The sequence below is a fragment of the Penicillium citrinum genome (genome assembly GCF_028827155.1).
Source record: "Penicillium citrinum strain IBT 23319 chromosome Unknown utg000008l:1.0-2707905.0:1.0-2709502.0, whole genome shotgun sequence".
Lineage (NCBI taxonomy): Eukaryota > Fungi > Ascomycota > Eurotiomycetes > Eurotiales > Aspergillaceae > Penicillium > Penicillium citrinum.
In genome coordinates, this window is record NW_026622693.1 from 1767753 (window position 1) to 1783712 (window position 15960).

The following is a 15960-nucleotide window of genomic DNA, read 5'->3' on the forward strand; positions in this document are numbered from 1 at the left end:
GCTGTACACGGGATGCTTGATTGGGGGCGAAATATTCAGGGGGATTCTGGACGATCCTGGAGTAAAAATCCAATTGTGATATTGATAAGCGTTAGTTCTAACCCATATAAAGTTAGCACTATGGACAGACCATATACACAGTTGAACCCTTGAAGTATAACTCTGCGACCTCCAATTCTCCGATTCGCAAGTGGCGGTGCTTGAAGTACCTCAGATTTTCCCGAAGGAATTTCCTACCCCTCTTCATTTCACAATGACCATCCAATTTCAATTTCTTGATCCGCCTAATCGCGATAGCCAGGCTGTTGACCTATTTTTAAAAGCTTGCCGACACGGGGATCTCGCAACAGTTCAAGAGAATCTTGAACAGGCAGATGATGCGTGGTTGGCACATGGTCTCAAGGAGGCGGCAGAGGGCGACCAGCCCGAAATGATGGATTTTCTTCTTGAGAAGGGAGCGATTATTCAGATATGGCCGGTTCAGGCAGCTAAATCGAAGCCAGCCTGGGAAGTTCTACTAAAGCATGGACTGGACGTGAACAATCCTATGCCGTGGGGTCATGTTCCTTTGATGTGAGTGCAACAATCAGAATAGTAAAGCCGCGAAACACATCGTCAAACTAAGCAAAGGCATTAAAGTGGACGATGAAGCGGATTGATCTGTCAATTATTCTATGCTAACAGTCTTCCCTTACTAGGTCAGTCGTTAGCAAAAATAACCCAGAACTCCTTAAGTGGTACCTTTCTCAAGGAGCAGACCCAAACCTAGGGCTTCCACGCATCTCTATCAAGGAAAAAGGCTCCATAGATGCATCAGATCTACCATCCCCTAACTCCAGTGCGGCACTGGAAGCTGCAAGTCGCGACTGCGACACGGGTATCATCGACATCCTTTTAGAACACGGTGCCAGATTTGAAGATAGCCTCGTATTTCACTATGCTTTGATGCGAGAACAAGGCGACCGTACTCCAATGATGGAGTATCTCCTCAATCTCGGTGCGGATATAAACCAATTTGGATGGCTCAGTTCTCTTCCCCACGGTGGAACTGCACTGCATCTCGCTGCTTTCTTTGGTCGACTCGACGACGTTCGTTGGCTACTCGAACATGGGGCAGATCCTACTATCAAAGCGCGAGGGAAATATATGCCAGAATCTTACGCTATTATTCGGAACCATTTTGCGGTATTGAAACTTATTCATGACTGGAGAGGAATAGTACCAGTCGATTAGTAACTTTAAGTTTGGATCTTCTATCCCTAAAAACGTCCTGTATAACAATGCCACCGTGATATTACATAATTTGAAATACACATTGATGCCTTTCAATTGTGCTACTAATGATTTGAAGCTGGCGTAGAGATTAGAATGAGTCACAGAGAAAAAAAAAACAGAAATCCCGGGCGTTTCTAAGCAGTGCAGAAGTACGTGCAGTACTTTTACTAACAGTAAGAATACTTCTTCGTTCCAGCTTTACCAGGATTGAGGCTCTAGTGTTGTTGGTCAATGGGGGGAACAAGCGTGAAAAGTAAGATCCTGAAGCGTTTGCACCATGTATCCCTCGAGGGCATTACAATCTGATCTCCATGGATGTCTCGTAGGCGCCGAGATATGAGTTTCAGCACGCGCCGACTTGATTGTCAACCAGACTGCCTCAGATATCCGTGAGTCAGTCACAATTCCGCTGGGCCGTTAAGCCATCAATTTTGCCTTCTACATGATATGTATCTTTCATTCCGGATTGTTGACATTGATTCGAAACATGTGGATCAACCTTGACTGGAGGTTCTGTTCAACGGTTAAAAAGTACATTAAACCCGGGTTTATACCTGGGCTGCCTTCTGCACAAACACAGATGGGCGCCAGTATGCAATATTTCATTCGTTGCACAGCCTAATGATCGCCCCGCCAAGCTTACCTGTGATGCGCTGGCAAGGCTGTGCCCCGCAGCACTTTGAAGATACAGCCACTTTCTCCGATTTTAAGAGGTTAATTGCATTGTCCAAGCAAGCCATTCTTCACATCTGCCAGCGCAGACTTCTTCACCCTCTTTTTACGGTGTCACAATAACGTCTTCTTCTTTGAAGTGGTTGGCTTTGATTTTTAATGTATCAGTTTGACTGGTTTATAGTATAGATCCGAGTTCGACCCAACAAACCCTAAGACGATTGCGGGGCTGAGAACCGTGGTTCATTCGATTTAAAGTATTTCCTTGGTTTGGATATGTCCGATCTTCGTTGTAAAGGGTTGTGTCCGACTTTCCCAGTTCTACAATGGAAACCAGGTGAATCAAACCAAGCCTCATGGAGATGGGATGACTAGTCTAACTCTTTCTTAGCGGATAAGATCTGGGAAAAGCAGGAAGTCTATACAGAGCAGCTGCGGGTCAAAGATCGTGGACAGTCTCCTTCGATAATATACGAGAATACCGAAGTCTTCATCGTGTAAGTTTCGACGATAACAGCCCTGGGCTATGCCCATACTGATCAGACGACAGGATTGCAAGCGCCAAAATAATCCAAAAATGCCCACAATGTCGTGAAATCTTCACAAACACATTCTGCATGCCTCAAACCCTCTGGACAGACGCAATTCAAAACTCAAACGGCTACTTCGGATGCGAATCAACCTCCAGCCCTACCTCAGGTCCCGGACTCAGTAAGTATTATTCCAATACCAAACTCCCCTCCGCAAAAGAATTACAAAATTAACCAAAAATCCAGATACATGGGCCTACTTTGAAATCAAACATCTAGAACTAGACCTCAACTACGAATGGTCTCAAATCAGAATCTTCACCAGATGGCAATCAAACCCCAACCAAACAGCCATCCTCCTCTTCGACCCAACCGAAAGAATCGTACATACCCCGGAACCAAATCCAACACACCTAAAAGACCCCTTCTGGATCTACGCCCATATCCTAGACGAAATAGTCCAACTCCAAGATAGCGCCGTCTGGGCAATTCGCGATCAAATCCGTCCAATCGAAAAAGCACCAAAACCAGTCGGTAGACCACAACCTGATTACCGTCGTTTACACGATATAGCCAGACATACAGTCCACATCACCGAAACATTGGACGTAATTTCACAAAATATAGAACAAATTCTCCGTCATCATCTTCGCTACACGAATACGAAGAACCATAACTCAACTACAGACACCATGACAGAATCCAGACGACAACAAATCTTCATGGACGTCCATTCAAGACTGGAATTTGCACAAAGTTGTCTAAATAGTCTTCGACACAGAGCAATCGCTAACGAAAAACGTCTTCAAAATGAAATTCAACTTGCCTTCAACACCGTCGCTCAACATGACGCAAGTTTATCTGTGAAGATTTCCCACGCGATGATGTCTGATAGTACCGCGTTGAAAACCCTTGCGTTTGTAACTTTCATCTTTCTACCGCCAACGTTCATCTCGTCGATATTCAGTATGACATTTTTCAATTATGATAATGGTGTCTTTTCTGTCGCTGGGGAAATTTGGATTTATTGGGCTTTTGCGATACCAACTACGCTTATTTCGACGATTGTGTGGCAGTTTTGGCATAAGATCTCGCCCAAGGAGAGAAAAGAGGCGCCTTTGAAGAATGCAGCTACGTTTAGTCTGCGAGATATTGTATAAAGAGGAAGGTGAACAAAGAGATAGGAAGGATGGAGGCTATATTTGGCTATGCGAAATTGCAGGATGTAAATGTTTCGATGTATTCAAGTTGTTCTAAAGATCATAAGAACAGCCTAGTAGTTAGGGCTCAAATTCAAATTGATCTGCGCCACACTTCAAGTAACAATTGGTTAATCATTTCAAAAAAAAAAAAAGGGCACAGAACAATGCGAAAGAATGCGCCGTAATGAAAGAAGAATAAGCAGCATCTCAAAATCAATGCAATGCTTCACGACCAGAAACCAGCAACTCCTCAGAATTTCCACACTCGCAATCCCTTGCTTGTTGGACCAAATCGCTTTCAAGTAAAGCCTCAATTTCAATACCAACTTCAGTATCTTCTTGTAGCTGCGCCTTGTATCCACTCCGGTGGACCTTAAATCACCAGTACCTTTCAGACTGGTTCTCGCTTCTGGGAAACCTTACGTGCGGGGCGGCATTTAACATCGTAGGGATAAGACTTCTGTTCGGAGATGCGCCATCAATGCCAGACGCAGTTTCTGACAGAGGATGTCTGGAAAGAACTAGGGCTTTCGACGTTTCGACATCGGGAACTTTGCTCTTCCGTCGTGATCCGATCTCATCGATATTCTTTACTACCATCTCAGCGAGGCCAAACAGGGACCACAGGCCTGGGGCATCGATGAGGGAATCGGGAGAGCTCGCCGCTGAAGATGATGCCGGCGCCATACCTTGTCCAAAAAGAGTGGCGGTGTTCCATCTGTGAGTCTGAGAGCCCAACTCTAGCTTCCAGTTTGATTCAAGAGCTTCTTCTGTCGCTGAGCTTACAAGGGAAACCTCTTTCCAGTGGTGCGGTCGATCCAGTTTTTCAGACAGGGATGGAGACGAAGCCTTGAGTATTGTGCCGTCAAGACCCGAGATCGTGAAAATTAATTCCTGAATGTCCGTAGTTTTCAGATAAAGGTCCTCCTTTGCGTCTTCGTTTTCCTCGCGGTGAAACCGGTACCTCGATATCTGCTTCATAACCACCTTCTCGATTTTGAACGGCGGCCGGGGTATGGTTGCCTCAATGCGTACTCCAGCATCCGAGAGGTATTTTCGAAAAGTTCGTGTCATGAATCGGATGCCTTGTTTAATCTGAGCAGAAGTTTTAACATGGCGTGGTTGACCGCTCACGACGACAGCGGCATCCCACGCATGATCTGGAAAATTTAAGTGAATATTGCCCAATATAACCTCACTTTTTGAAGTTCTTGTATGCTCATCGTTGAAAATAGTAACAATGAAAGAATCTCCTGGCAGCCCCTTTCCCAAGGAGCAGTGGAATTCAAAGTCAAGACTGTCATTGAAGGATTTCACATCGAAGATGTCCCTTTCATCAACACGGAGGCGAACAAGATTGTGAATGTCCTTCTCCGACATATCCAGACGATTGTTAAACACAGTTTTCGGAGGCGGGAGACCGGTTGATGGGTGAAAATAGCCTCGGAAGTCAGTTATATTCAAAGGTCCGACTGGCTGCGTAGGAGGAATCAAAATCAGTCCTATCTGGATCTCCAAAGCTAATCGATCAGGAAATCCTCTCGCAGCATTGAGTATTGGCTCGAGCAAATGAAAAACCGTTTTCTGGCGTTCTTTGGACTTTGGGCTTTTTGTTTTGACCTTGAAAGAAAGTCTTGTGAGGTCAGTCGGCATCGTAACTGATGTTGACAAAATGGCCTTGGCAATATTCTTTTGCCCTCTTGCATGCTGGAAAGTAGTCATTCCCCACACGTCATTCTTTTTAGCTTCGTGCCGCGCTTTCGCTTCGACTTTTGACGGCGATCTGTTCTCTTGATTCAGACTAGCAGGGCGAGGCGACCGCTGATTCATTATTTCGTGAAACTCTCGATCCTCTGGTTCAGATATAATGGCCTTCGTTTCATGGCTATCAACAAATAGATCTAGATCCATAGACCGTACTGTGTCTGATTGATTGTGGATTGACCAGCGGAGAAACTTCATGGCTGCATCCTTAATGGACAAAGGGGCCTTGCTCGGTTTCGGGTTTTCGGACGCTTGATTGACCGTAATCAGGGTATCTTTTCCTGGGGGGGGCGCTCATTAGAACTTCGATGCAGGAGATAATAGGCATGCCGTCAATGATATAAACCAATGACAATTGACCATCTTCTTTAGTTGGTGGCTCTTCTGGGCTTGGGGAAGCGTTACCTTGCGCATTATCGCTAATATCTAAGAGCTGGCCCTGGGAATTTGGCTCGGCAGCCGATATTGTATCCGTGATTACCGCTAACCCGGGGATCTCACTAACCTTTGGAACGACCACCTGATTGACTAAAGCAACAGCTGTATTTCTGGAAGACGAAGTCTGTACACTCGGGTTCGTATCGAGGCGATCTTGAGACATTTCGCGGTCCAAATCCGGCTGGACATGTGTGAAATTTTCAAGGGACAAAATCCCAATTTGATCCCCAATTTGGAGGCCAGTCAGATCGCTATGTAAGACAGGGCTTGCAGATCTTGGTGCTTCATCCACGGGGTCAAGGTCGATGAGAGTCTGACTTCGAACCAATTCTTTAGATAGATCCGATGGACTTGCAGGCTTGGTCATCACTCGTGGGAGCTTTGAAGCCTCGGTACAGGGAGTAGCCTCAGACCTCAGTGGCTTAGCTTTACCAACAGCATGTCCTGAAATACCTTGAGGTTTTGGGGGCACCGGCGGTTTCATCCTGTAAAAGATCTTTGGCACACAACTTGGCCTTTCCAGTGAAGCAGAGCCGATAAGCTTTGAAGGCTCTGATACTGCCAGAGAATCTGCCGAACTCGAAGGTTGAGAAATGGTGTCTGGCAAGACAAGACGATCCTGGAGTTCTTTCTCGGTTCCTCTCACATCTGATGTAGATGTGTTAGGGAGCGTTGACTTTGTGCCCAATGACTGGTAACTCGGGAATCGAACAGATGCTAGCTTTTCGCGGTTCCCGGGGCTGTATTTTGGCCTCTTGGTGCTGGGGATGAATTCCGGGCTACCAGGCCGAGAAGCCCGACGCAGTGATGGTGGGGAAGACGTCGACGAACTGGGGGGAGTGGCATGACAAGGTGGGGATTGAGATAAAGGATGTGATGATTCAGACGGGCAGCTTTGTGAAGATGAAGTAGTTGATAGAGGGGTTGTGCTGCAATCCTTTTGATGTGTCGTCTGGATGGCCATGAACTCAGGCATACCTGGAGAACCCATCTTGGACGCGGGCTTGTCTTCTATCTGGCTTGCTGGCTTTCGGATTTTCGTTCCAAATGCGAGTCTGGACGCGCCAAGTTTAACAAGTTCTGGTAACCTGGGATGTGGAACAGTTACTTCCCTCAAATGGTTTACTTGTGTTTTGTGCTCGGATTTGGTTATTTCATGCAATGGAGGTTTGAGGGGGAGACTAGGGAACGTAGGGGCTGCCACGACTCTGCTCGTATCGTCTTGGTCAGACATCAATTTGCCAGGAGGGTGTGGCCATCGCGTTGGTGAATTTGCGGTAGAGAGAGAAGGCCACGACGGACTTTTGACTTGGATAGGGCGCCGTAAGGGAGACATGTTGCTTAAGTCTGGGAAATCAGACTGACTCCACGCCAACGGAGCAGACTGTACCGACAGGGAAGATCCGTAAGCCGGTACACTGGCATCTGTCGTCGGTGGCGGAGACGCCTTCTGGATACGTTCTCGAACCTTGGATGCTAGTGAATAAGGTATCATCGCCTTCTCCAGGGGAAATTTCAGTTTCTGGCAGTCTTCCACGACGCAGCCGGACACTCGGTCGATATCCATGAACTTGCCCAGGTGGTATTCGCCAGTTTCATCGCGGGATGGCAGGACAACAAGATCGTGCAGTGGCTCTTGTATCAGAACCTATAGTGTTTCAGTTGGTTTGCAAGTAATGTAAATGAGGATTGAGGATTTACCACAAAACCCAGAGAAGTGTGTAATTTGTCCAGAGCCTCATCAACATCCTCCCTCTTTCGACCCGTCACACTGATCTGGAGAAGATTGAGACCCGCAACAACTGATAATTCAGTATAAGTTGCCTTTGCAACGCGAGGTAAGATGCCCAGGACATCTGAAGAAAAGTAATCCCGCAGATCCCCGGGATCCCACATCTCAGATATTGACAACATTGCTGGGATCCTTTCTTCGGTGACAAATTCCACGAGGTCACCTTCTGAACCAGGAGTTCTTCCTGGATGAGTCTGCTTCAATTTGGAGAGATCTGGCGGGGCAAGAGAGCGCATTCGAGGGAGCTAGACACTGGTCTCAGTATGTGAAATGGTCAAAAGTTATCCAGTGAAATGTCACATACATCAAGCAGATTGCTTTCTTTGTACTGATCGATGTAATTCTGCATCTGCGCGGCACAAGCCGCCTGCTTTTTTCGGTCAGATATGGAAGGAAGAAAGAAAAGCTGCGAATGACGGACGTTTAGCTCATCACGATTAAGCAATCAATTCTTTGACCAAACACATACCTGATCGGTTTTGTCGTAGTCTACCTGCACATCATCCGCATGTATTGCACTTCTGTTCGTTTGTCAGCCACTCGTCCAAAAGAGACTATCACTGGGGAGGAGTAGAATTACTTCATTCGACTTGTCAGCTCTTCGGCCTATACGATCGAACATATTAGCATAAGTTCATCATTCCAGAACATCTCCTACCAATGAAAAGAACAACAGCAGAAAAGACAGGAGGAATATGGAAAATAAAGGAATTCACCGCGAAATCCTCCATCGCCCAGATAGACCCCATAGAAGTGTCACATTTTTGACTTGCCCCAGTTGTCGTCATCGCGAGACCTCTATCCGCAGCGTTTGCCATGGCTGAAGTGAGGATTTCTTGAAGTCAATGGTCGATTGTTTTTTTTTTATTTCGCCGAGTGGAGGAAGAAAAGAGAAGAGAAATGAAATGAAGAAGGGAAAAATAAACAATGCCAGGAAGAAGCCGCGGAGGTCGCTGCAGCTGCCAATTCCTGCCGAAACAAGAAGGTTGCTATTTAAGGCAGGAACGAGATTTGGGGAACAAAGGAAGGAACTACCTGCACAGCTCAAATAGGCAACAGTTAGGAAAGAGCAACAGCTGATATCGTCAAGCCCTACTTTATTCACTTTTATCAGGGGGGGTTAGGGGAGTATCAAAAGTGATGTCGAAATAAAGGGTAACAGTGACAGGAATCGGATCAAAGGAAGGGGAAAAAATGAATAAATCATCCAAGGCCTATCTCTAAAAGAAAGAAGGTATCATTCAAGTCATCATAACATCAAGTCTAAACATAATAAAGATCTAGAATTAAAAGGAATGATACAAGACCGAAACTTGCCTCGCTGGGTATCTGTGCCTCCGAAACGCCAGGCACCACAAAAGCTTGAATAGGACAAATGCTGGGTGGAGTAATCTGTACAAAAAAGAGTATCGAGTATCGATGTGGTGTAGACAATAGAAGAAGGTGGGGATGAAAGGAATTGCCCGGAAAACCGTCGGGTGGTTGTTTGGATGTGTTAACAGATCGGCCAGCCAATTCTGGATAGACTGATGAGTATTCAAGAAAGAGGGTAATAGTGAGACACAGACACCAAGAATTGGCCTAATCTGTCCCTTCTTAGGCCCTTTTCTCTTCCCGTTCGTTGTGAAGTCGAACTGCCCATTTCATATCTACCTCCGCCTCCTTTAACGAGGCAAGGCTCTCCTCAATCAAGTCATTGTTGGTGCGACTTCGTTCAAGTTCGTCGCGGAGTTCGTCGTCCTTGATCTTCTTGTACTCCACATGACTATTCATCAGCTTTTCATACGCCTCCTTCAACCCCTCAATTTCCCGATTCTTCTGATCTGCAATAACCTCCAGATGATCCGTCGAGAGAGAATGCGTTTCATACGCGTCTTTAAGAGTCTTCAATTGATCAAACAGGTTTTTGACTCGCCGGTTGAGATCCGTCTTCTCGCGTTTTGTGGAGCTGGCCAGGACATCATACTGAGTTTGGTGGTATTTTGCAAGTTCTTGTGTCTCGGCCTGTTCGCGATGATGGGTTTCGCGTTCGTCACGCATCATATCGTTCGTTTTGCTGGCTGCCGCCTCTGCAAGCTTGCGCTTATCCCGCTCGTTTTGTAGCTCTAGTCGGAGTTCTTCGATCTTCCGATCTTTACGTGCGATTGAGTTAAGATTTGTTTCGTTGACTTGTTCGAGGTTCCGGAGGCGCTCGGCCATGTTCTGTGTTTGTGTTTTTAACGTCTCGTTCGATCGTTGGGTCTCTTCGGCACGGGATCGGTAGACGCCACAATCGCGTCGGAGTCGGGCGATTTCTTCCTGAAGGCCGTGAATCACGCGCCCAGATTTGCCTGTCGCAGCATGACCGACAGCTGACCATTCCGTTTGTGTTTCTTCGGCTCCTATATTGGGGCTTGCGGAGGGATTGGAGGGTTCTGTGGGGGAGCCGTGGGAATCTGCTGTTGGGGACGACCCAGGATGTGTGAGTTGTGCACGAAGAGTGGGCAGTGACATGGATGTGGTTATAGGTATAGACGGACCTCTGAGGCCATCGGCAGCCGGGGAACCATCTTCGAATAAACCGTTCAATTGGTGCATATTCAATTGGGTGTCCACATGTGGGAGATTCACTTGAGGCGGTTCGGACGGAGCTAAAGGCGTAAAAATGACAGCGTTAGTCTCGCTGAAGCCAAGACTTATCGTAGATCCCAAGTGCCGCATTCCTCGCTTTAATGACACCATGCTGTTCCCAGCTAGTGGAGCTCAATGCCGGAGGTGAGGAATAGCGGTGGGCTTGGAGGTTAATTAGGCAAGACTGCTCCTCAAGCACACACCATCGCTTTGTGGTTGGGGCGGAGCTTGTTTGAGCGTCACGTAATGGCTAACGTACCGGTGTTAAATCGCAGCTGTGCTAGATGAGTTGTCGTTGTCTTGTTACGGCGTCTAAGCATCGCCGGGCATCATAGGAGGCCGTGTTTCAACGCAACATCTATCGTAGATGGTATAGATGAAAGGTGCCGCGAATGCCGTGACAGAAAGACAAAGACCGAGCGGCAGACCAGTAATTATTGTAGTATTGTGCCAAAGGGATGAATGGGCCAAGCGTGAAGAGGAGCAAAAAGAGAAAGACAACAACGAAAGTTGGAGCTGAGGTTAGAGTTCCACCGGCTCCGCTCACTATTGACTTTCCGTGACGGCCGCGGCTGCTGAGCGGGCGCTAAATTATCTACAAAGTAAACAATGGAAAATAGAAGGAATTGTATGAATTTAGAGTGCCAGAATATGCCTGTGGGGTAGAGAAAACTGGATATGAAGCAGAATGGTATATATGAAGCATCAATAATGGTTTTGAATTCAAGTGAACACGATATCGTTGAAAGGCTACCACAAGCCTGGGATTGACAGTTACTAGTGGACTACGACAGTCAGACGGTGAGTACATGTACAACCTATAATATACTTCAATTCACCCCTGAGTAAGTGTAAGATAAAGTTCTATTTGATTCATTATATCTTACAATAATATTGTATTGTAGTCGGTACAAAGTTGCCCTTTAAAAATACACAGCCTTAGTAGGGCTGTGTATAATGAGATATACAATTTGCACCTCCTATCCCGTCTACATTGGAACTATGGAATTACGAGCTACTATCATTCCCTAATCACTAGAACTACGAATTTCTGTCATACCCTTTTAGATTGAACCTGATTATGATTGATTACCTCCACAACGCCTAACCAAAGCCCTCAATGATAACAAGGCGGGTATGGATGTATATACATGAAGGTAGCCCGGGCTTGAATGTAAAACTGGGAGGGTAAATTTTTCAAACGAACGACTGATCACAGTTCTAGAAAGAAAAGAGAAAAGAGAACACCAGCACAGATCTCCATCTACTGAATCAAGTAGACAAACAGACCCAGGGCTCCCATCACAAGCTCCCGCGACAATGAAGGGACAGAAGCCATGCCACTTTGTGTGCTAGCGGTCTCGGATGCCTCCTTCTCATTGGTAACGTCGTCGGTCATCATAGGTCCGTGAGAAGTAACAGTGCTGCTAACGGTAGTGGAGGATGGGCTGGCAGAGGGAGAACCGCTGGCAGAGCTGCTGATTAGGGGCTTGCTGGTGGTTTGGGTTTGAGTACCGGTTGTCTCCGTGGTGATGCCAGTGGTGGTTGCAGCAGTAGCAGCCGTGACATCGGTGGTTGCTGGATTGGTTTTGGTTACGTCGGTTGTCTCGGCTTTGGGTGCACCGGGGCCAGCCTTTAACAGGCCCGAGTAGTTGGACTGTCCTCCTTGGGAGACTTGGAAAGCATATGACTCCCCCTCCTTGACATTGTCACCAGGAGTCCAAGTGAAAGTGCCGTCCTTAGCTTGGTCGGTGATAACCTCAACGTCCTTCAGGTGGGTGGAGGTTCCCTTGCGGAGGGTCAGGGTAACGGGCTATTCATTGTATAAGTATCTCTGTACTGCCAATTCTTGGTGACGATGTTTCTGTACCTGATCGGGAACGGCACCAGCCCAGGTGAGCGTAACAGGTTTGCCGGCGGCGACATCTTGGGGCCAGCTGGTGAAGGCAAGAGGGTCGGCAGCGAGACCCAGAGTCATGAAAGAAGCCGAGAGGGCTAGGACCTTGGAAAAGTGCATCTTGGCGAAAAAGAGCGAATGGAATGAAATTGGGATGTTAATGAAAGTGTCGTATTAATTGGCGTATACAAAGTCGGCAACGGCGGCGGAGGGCGAATTAAGGTCGAAAAAAGTCAGGATGCCAGTGGCGCAACGCGATTCTTTATCTCATCTCTTCTGAGTGCTCTGGTCTCTTCCAGGCCCGCAAATCTCTGTTCATTTCGCGTGTAGGTATTCGAGAGCTACACTCCCAGCGCGTCTTGAGGGAATGTCGCATTCCGAGTGGCCAGTCGGGGTATTGTCTAGGTGCTATCTACTTAGTAACGCATGCACTATTTGGATTGCTTGGAGAATTCCTTTCTTAGAAATGGTGGGGAATCTCCACTTTTCTTTTTCATTGCACGCTCAAATTTCTTTGCCTTTTTGTATGCAAGTTTAAAGAGAGTATGCAGGCACAGCATGTAGTGCATGCACAATACACGTCAATGAGATCAGCTGCACGCAACCATCACAATTCAAATAGCAACCTTGAATTGGATCCTGCTGAATCGCTATATCATTTGAAGTATTGGAAATACAATCAGGAGCCCATAGGAATGGCTCTAATCATCCGGGAATGCATCCCTTCCCGAATTGTTTTGGTCGGAATCAAGGCATAGGGCTGTCCATCGTTCAATGTTAGCTATGTATTAAGGATCAATTTTTCCAAGCATATTTCTTGTTTTACCTGTCAATTCCATACCAAGGGGTCGCAAATGTCTTATATCGTCTGTGTGCTGTACGTCTATTCTGTTGTCCCACACACTAGCGGTTGATGGACTGTCCAGCATATAGTGTCGATCATCCACAATGAATGCAAGGGCGGCCACCCGCCGCCATTGACGTTGGTGGAAAGCAACCCTAAACAAATTCCCTCTTCTGGCTGTCTTTCAGAAGCATTTAGATATTCATACACGAGGTCAGGGCTGAACTCAAAGCCCGAGAGTCGTGTGACAGTGATTGTGATGATCTACACCGGCCTTTCATCTGAGAAACCCGATCTGAATCGGTGTTAAATGTGAGACCCTTTCGCATCGAAATGAACCATGACCTCATTAGGGGAACATGTAGACATGAAATCAATTGCAACGCAAGTTGCCTTGACAGTGTTACAACAGTGTGGTACAGTTTGAGGCCTGAATCAACCAGACCTTGAACTTGAATACCACCATTTAAAACTTTGGTCTCAAGTACCTCGAGAAGCACGGGAAATAGAACCCCAAAACCTGAATAAGCTAGGACGGGCCAAAGAGTATAAAATTGATATATCGTAAAATACCAGATCTAGAAACCATATTGAGAAAAAATAAGTAATTCATCAGAGTACCCGAACCGGAAACTCTCGATTCATTAAATACCATGCCATTGAACCAGCCATTTGGCAAGTGTATTCGGCGAAGAAGAGTGAAGCCTGACAATCCTCATGCACCTGTTTATTTCACCTTCGAAGCGAGGAAGCTAGCAGCATCATCGGCATTCATACCATAGGTCAAATGGGCAGCCGTGATGATGAGAGTTCCATCGCAGACCATGTCGCCCACAGCACAGTAGACCTTGGTCTGATCCTTGGGGTAGTTGGGGATTCGACCCTGATCCTGCAGATTGCGGGTGAAACCAAAGAGAACAACACCCTTAACCTTATCTACCACGTCCGAGTCCAGCTTCTGAATCGCGTTATCGATGACGGCGCTTCCCTGACTATATTTGGAAACAGTACTTAGTATAACAGCTAGTCTGGGTAGGTATGGCGGGAAAGAGTGTATATACCTGTATCCACCGGCAACAATCTTCGCATTGGGACACTTGGTGTTGCACTTATCGAATACATCGACTGCGGCCTGAACATCCTGCGGCGCGGTGTTGTCTGGAAGGAAATTCTCAGCCAGACCGGCAGTGTAGTCACCACCAATTCCCTGGCAGCCGACATCGCCTCCGAGTTTCATTTTCAAGTCATCGCAGACTTCAGGGCCAACGACAGTGCCCTGGGGTTTTCATATTAGTATTACTTGTTGTTGCTGTGGCTAGAAGCATCAAAGAGTTGCACAGAAGTGACTACTCACCGTGTTGCCAACTTCGGTAGATCCACGCGCAAAGATAAACATAGTACCCTTACAGTTTCCGGTATCGACATCGTTGGCGGAAATATATTGACGACGCTCGACTCTGGTGAGCGAGTTTGAGGCCGCAATCAATGGGGCAGTCAGAAGGAGGGGGAGGAAAGTTTTGATAAACATCTTGACGAAGGATGAACTTCAAACTGGTAGTTCTGACTGATTTTTTTTTTCTTTCTTCTAGACCAGCTAGAAAAAAGAATTCTTCCTATGAGCATTTGCGACTTATATACTTGTCTTGTAACATAAATTGGTTCTTCACCGATTGCGGTAGTAGATCCGACCCCAAATTTGAGGCTGCGGGTTCAGCAAGGTTTTCGGCGTAGTTGGCGTTTCAAGATGGCTCAAAATTTGAACTTGTCTCATTTAACAGTTTCTCGCTGGATATATCTGTTTGATCAAACTCGGATCTCGCGGGTCTTGTTTCGAGTATACTGAAGATGGATCATCTCGGTCTCTAATTCATTCTAGATAATTTACATAGCTCGCTCCAATGTGATATCTGATATCCATGGATAGTCACTCTATTTGACCAGCTCTATACTCGGTCCTGCTCAGCCTGATTCATTAATTAGTTGTATCAGTGTACCCACGAGCTTCGATGTTCGGAAGAACTGGCTGGCTTGAATTTTGAAGGTCGCTACGCTCAGTTTGTGGTCTCCAGTAATCCCAGGTTCATAGTGTTGGGAGTAAGAATAAACATTCATCAATCTCAGTTTGAGCAGTATCTGAATGTTTACTACTGGTAACACCGTTTTTTTTCTGAAATTTAAGTGGCTAAAGTCCATAATCTTCGGATTTTGTGAGGAATCTTTCATCGCATGGTCCAATCAACCAAGGTTGATGGACTTTTGGTTCAGGAACCATTAAATTTCTGGCAGTGCGATAATAATACCCAGGTAGCCAGAATCACTTTATTCAAGCGCAGCATGGCGTGTAGGGTCATCCAATTGGCTACTGGTTGGGCTCATCATAATCTGTGCTGCCTCAAGTTTGATATCCATATCAGAAGCATAGGATGGATTCCATGCTTTCTCCTACCCAACAGGATCACCAATGACCACGTGTGAAAAGGACCTCTGAGGCTCATCCACGGATGGTGAAGGTATTTGACACTATGGTCATGTAGAAATTGTGGATGGCCAGGACTTCAGTTCTACAAATTTTTCATTATGTGTCTTTATCATATAGTCCGACTTATTCTGAACATAACTAGCGGATTTTGATCTACGAGTACTTTCATTTATTTCAGTGGTTTGTAAAGTCTCATAATCTAATCAAGGTTTCTGTTCCTAGAAGAAAACAGTCCATTATAATAATTGATTTCAACAGTAGAGTGTGATTGAGGATGAATGGTGCCAGTATCTACTGAGGTATGTGATTCAAAGTTGGGAGTATATATATATATATATATGCGGGCACCGTGATCCAACCGATCTCCTACCTCGAGTCTTTTCACAATCTTAGGAAAGAATTGCCATGAGTTCCAATTCATACTAGTGAAAATTCCAATATATCGACAGCATTAAAC

General features: G+C 46.2%; 7 protein-coding genes across 7 annotated transcripts; 2 read left to right on the forward strand and 5 right to left on the reverse strand.

The window, feature by feature from the left end:
• Positions 1–253: 253 nt before the first annotated feature.
• Positions 254–1233, forward strand: N7469_009101 (ankyrin repeat domain-containing protein; the record flags this gene model as incomplete). The annotated part of the gene is made up of 2 exons (XM_056648019.1): positions 254–573; positions 699–1233. The coding sequence occupies 2 exons, from the start codon at positions 254–256 to the stop codon at positions 1231–1233; spliced, it is 855 nt and encodes a 284-aa protein (XP_056497784.1).
• A 529-nt stretch (positions 1234–1762) lies between these two features.
• Positions 1763–3637, forward strand: N7469_009102 (uncharacterized protein; the record flags this gene model as incomplete). The annotated part of the gene is made up of 4 exons (XM_056648020.1): positions 1763–1865; positions 2339–2444; positions 2498–2658; positions 2724–3637. 4 exons carry the CDS (start codon positions 1763–1765, stop codon positions 3635–3637), a joined length of 1284 nt encoding a protein of 427 aa, XP_056497785.1.
• A 420-nt stretch (positions 3638–4057) lies between these two features.
• Positions 4058–5641, reverse strand: N7469_009103 (uncharacterized protein; the record flags this gene model as incomplete). Its single annotated transcript, XM_056648021.1, has 1 exon — positions 4058–5641. One exon carries the CDS (start codon positions 5639–5641, stop codon positions 4058–4060), a length of 1584 nt encoding a protein of 527 aa, XP_056497786.1.
• Positions 5642–5651: 10 nt separating this feature from the next.
• Positions 5652–8022, reverse strand: N7469_009104 (uncharacterized protein; the record flags this gene model as incomplete). The annotated part of the gene is made up of 3 exons (XM_056648022.1): positions 5652–7529; positions 7583–7918; positions 7978–8022. 3 exons carry the CDS (start codon positions 8020–8022, stop codon positions 5652–5654), a joined length of 2259 nt encoding a protein of 752 aa, XP_056497787.1.
• Positions 8023–9269: 1247 nt separating this feature from the next.
• N7469_009105 (uncharacterized protein) lies at positions 9270–10394 on the reverse strand (the record flags this gene model as incomplete). Its single annotated transcript, XM_056648023.1, has 1 exon — positions 9270–10394. One exon carries the CDS (start codon positions 10392–10394, stop codon positions 9270–9272), a length of 1125 nt encoding a protein of 374 aa, XP_056497788.1.
• Positions 10395–11547: 1153 nt separating this feature from the next.
• On the reverse strand, positions 11548–12300 carry N7469_009106 (GPI anchored serine-threonine rich family protein; the record flags this gene model as incomplete). The annotated part of the gene is made up of 2 exons (XM_056648024.1): positions 11548–12096; positions 12154–12300. 2 exons carry the CDS (start codon positions 12298–12300, stop codon positions 11548–11550), a joined length of 696 nt encoding a protein of 231 aa, XP_056497789.1.
• Positions 12301–13751: 1451 nt separating this feature from the next.
• On the reverse strand, positions 13752–14552 carry N7469_009107 (uncharacterized protein; the record flags this gene model as incomplete). Its single annotated transcript, XM_056648025.1, has 3 exons — positions 13752–14016; positions 14086–14300; positions 14379–14552. 3 exons carry the CDS (start codon positions 14550–14552, stop codon positions 13752–13754), a joined length of 654 nt encoding a protein of 217 aa, XP_056497790.1.
• Between the last annotated feature and the right edge of the window lie 1408 nt (positions 14553–15960).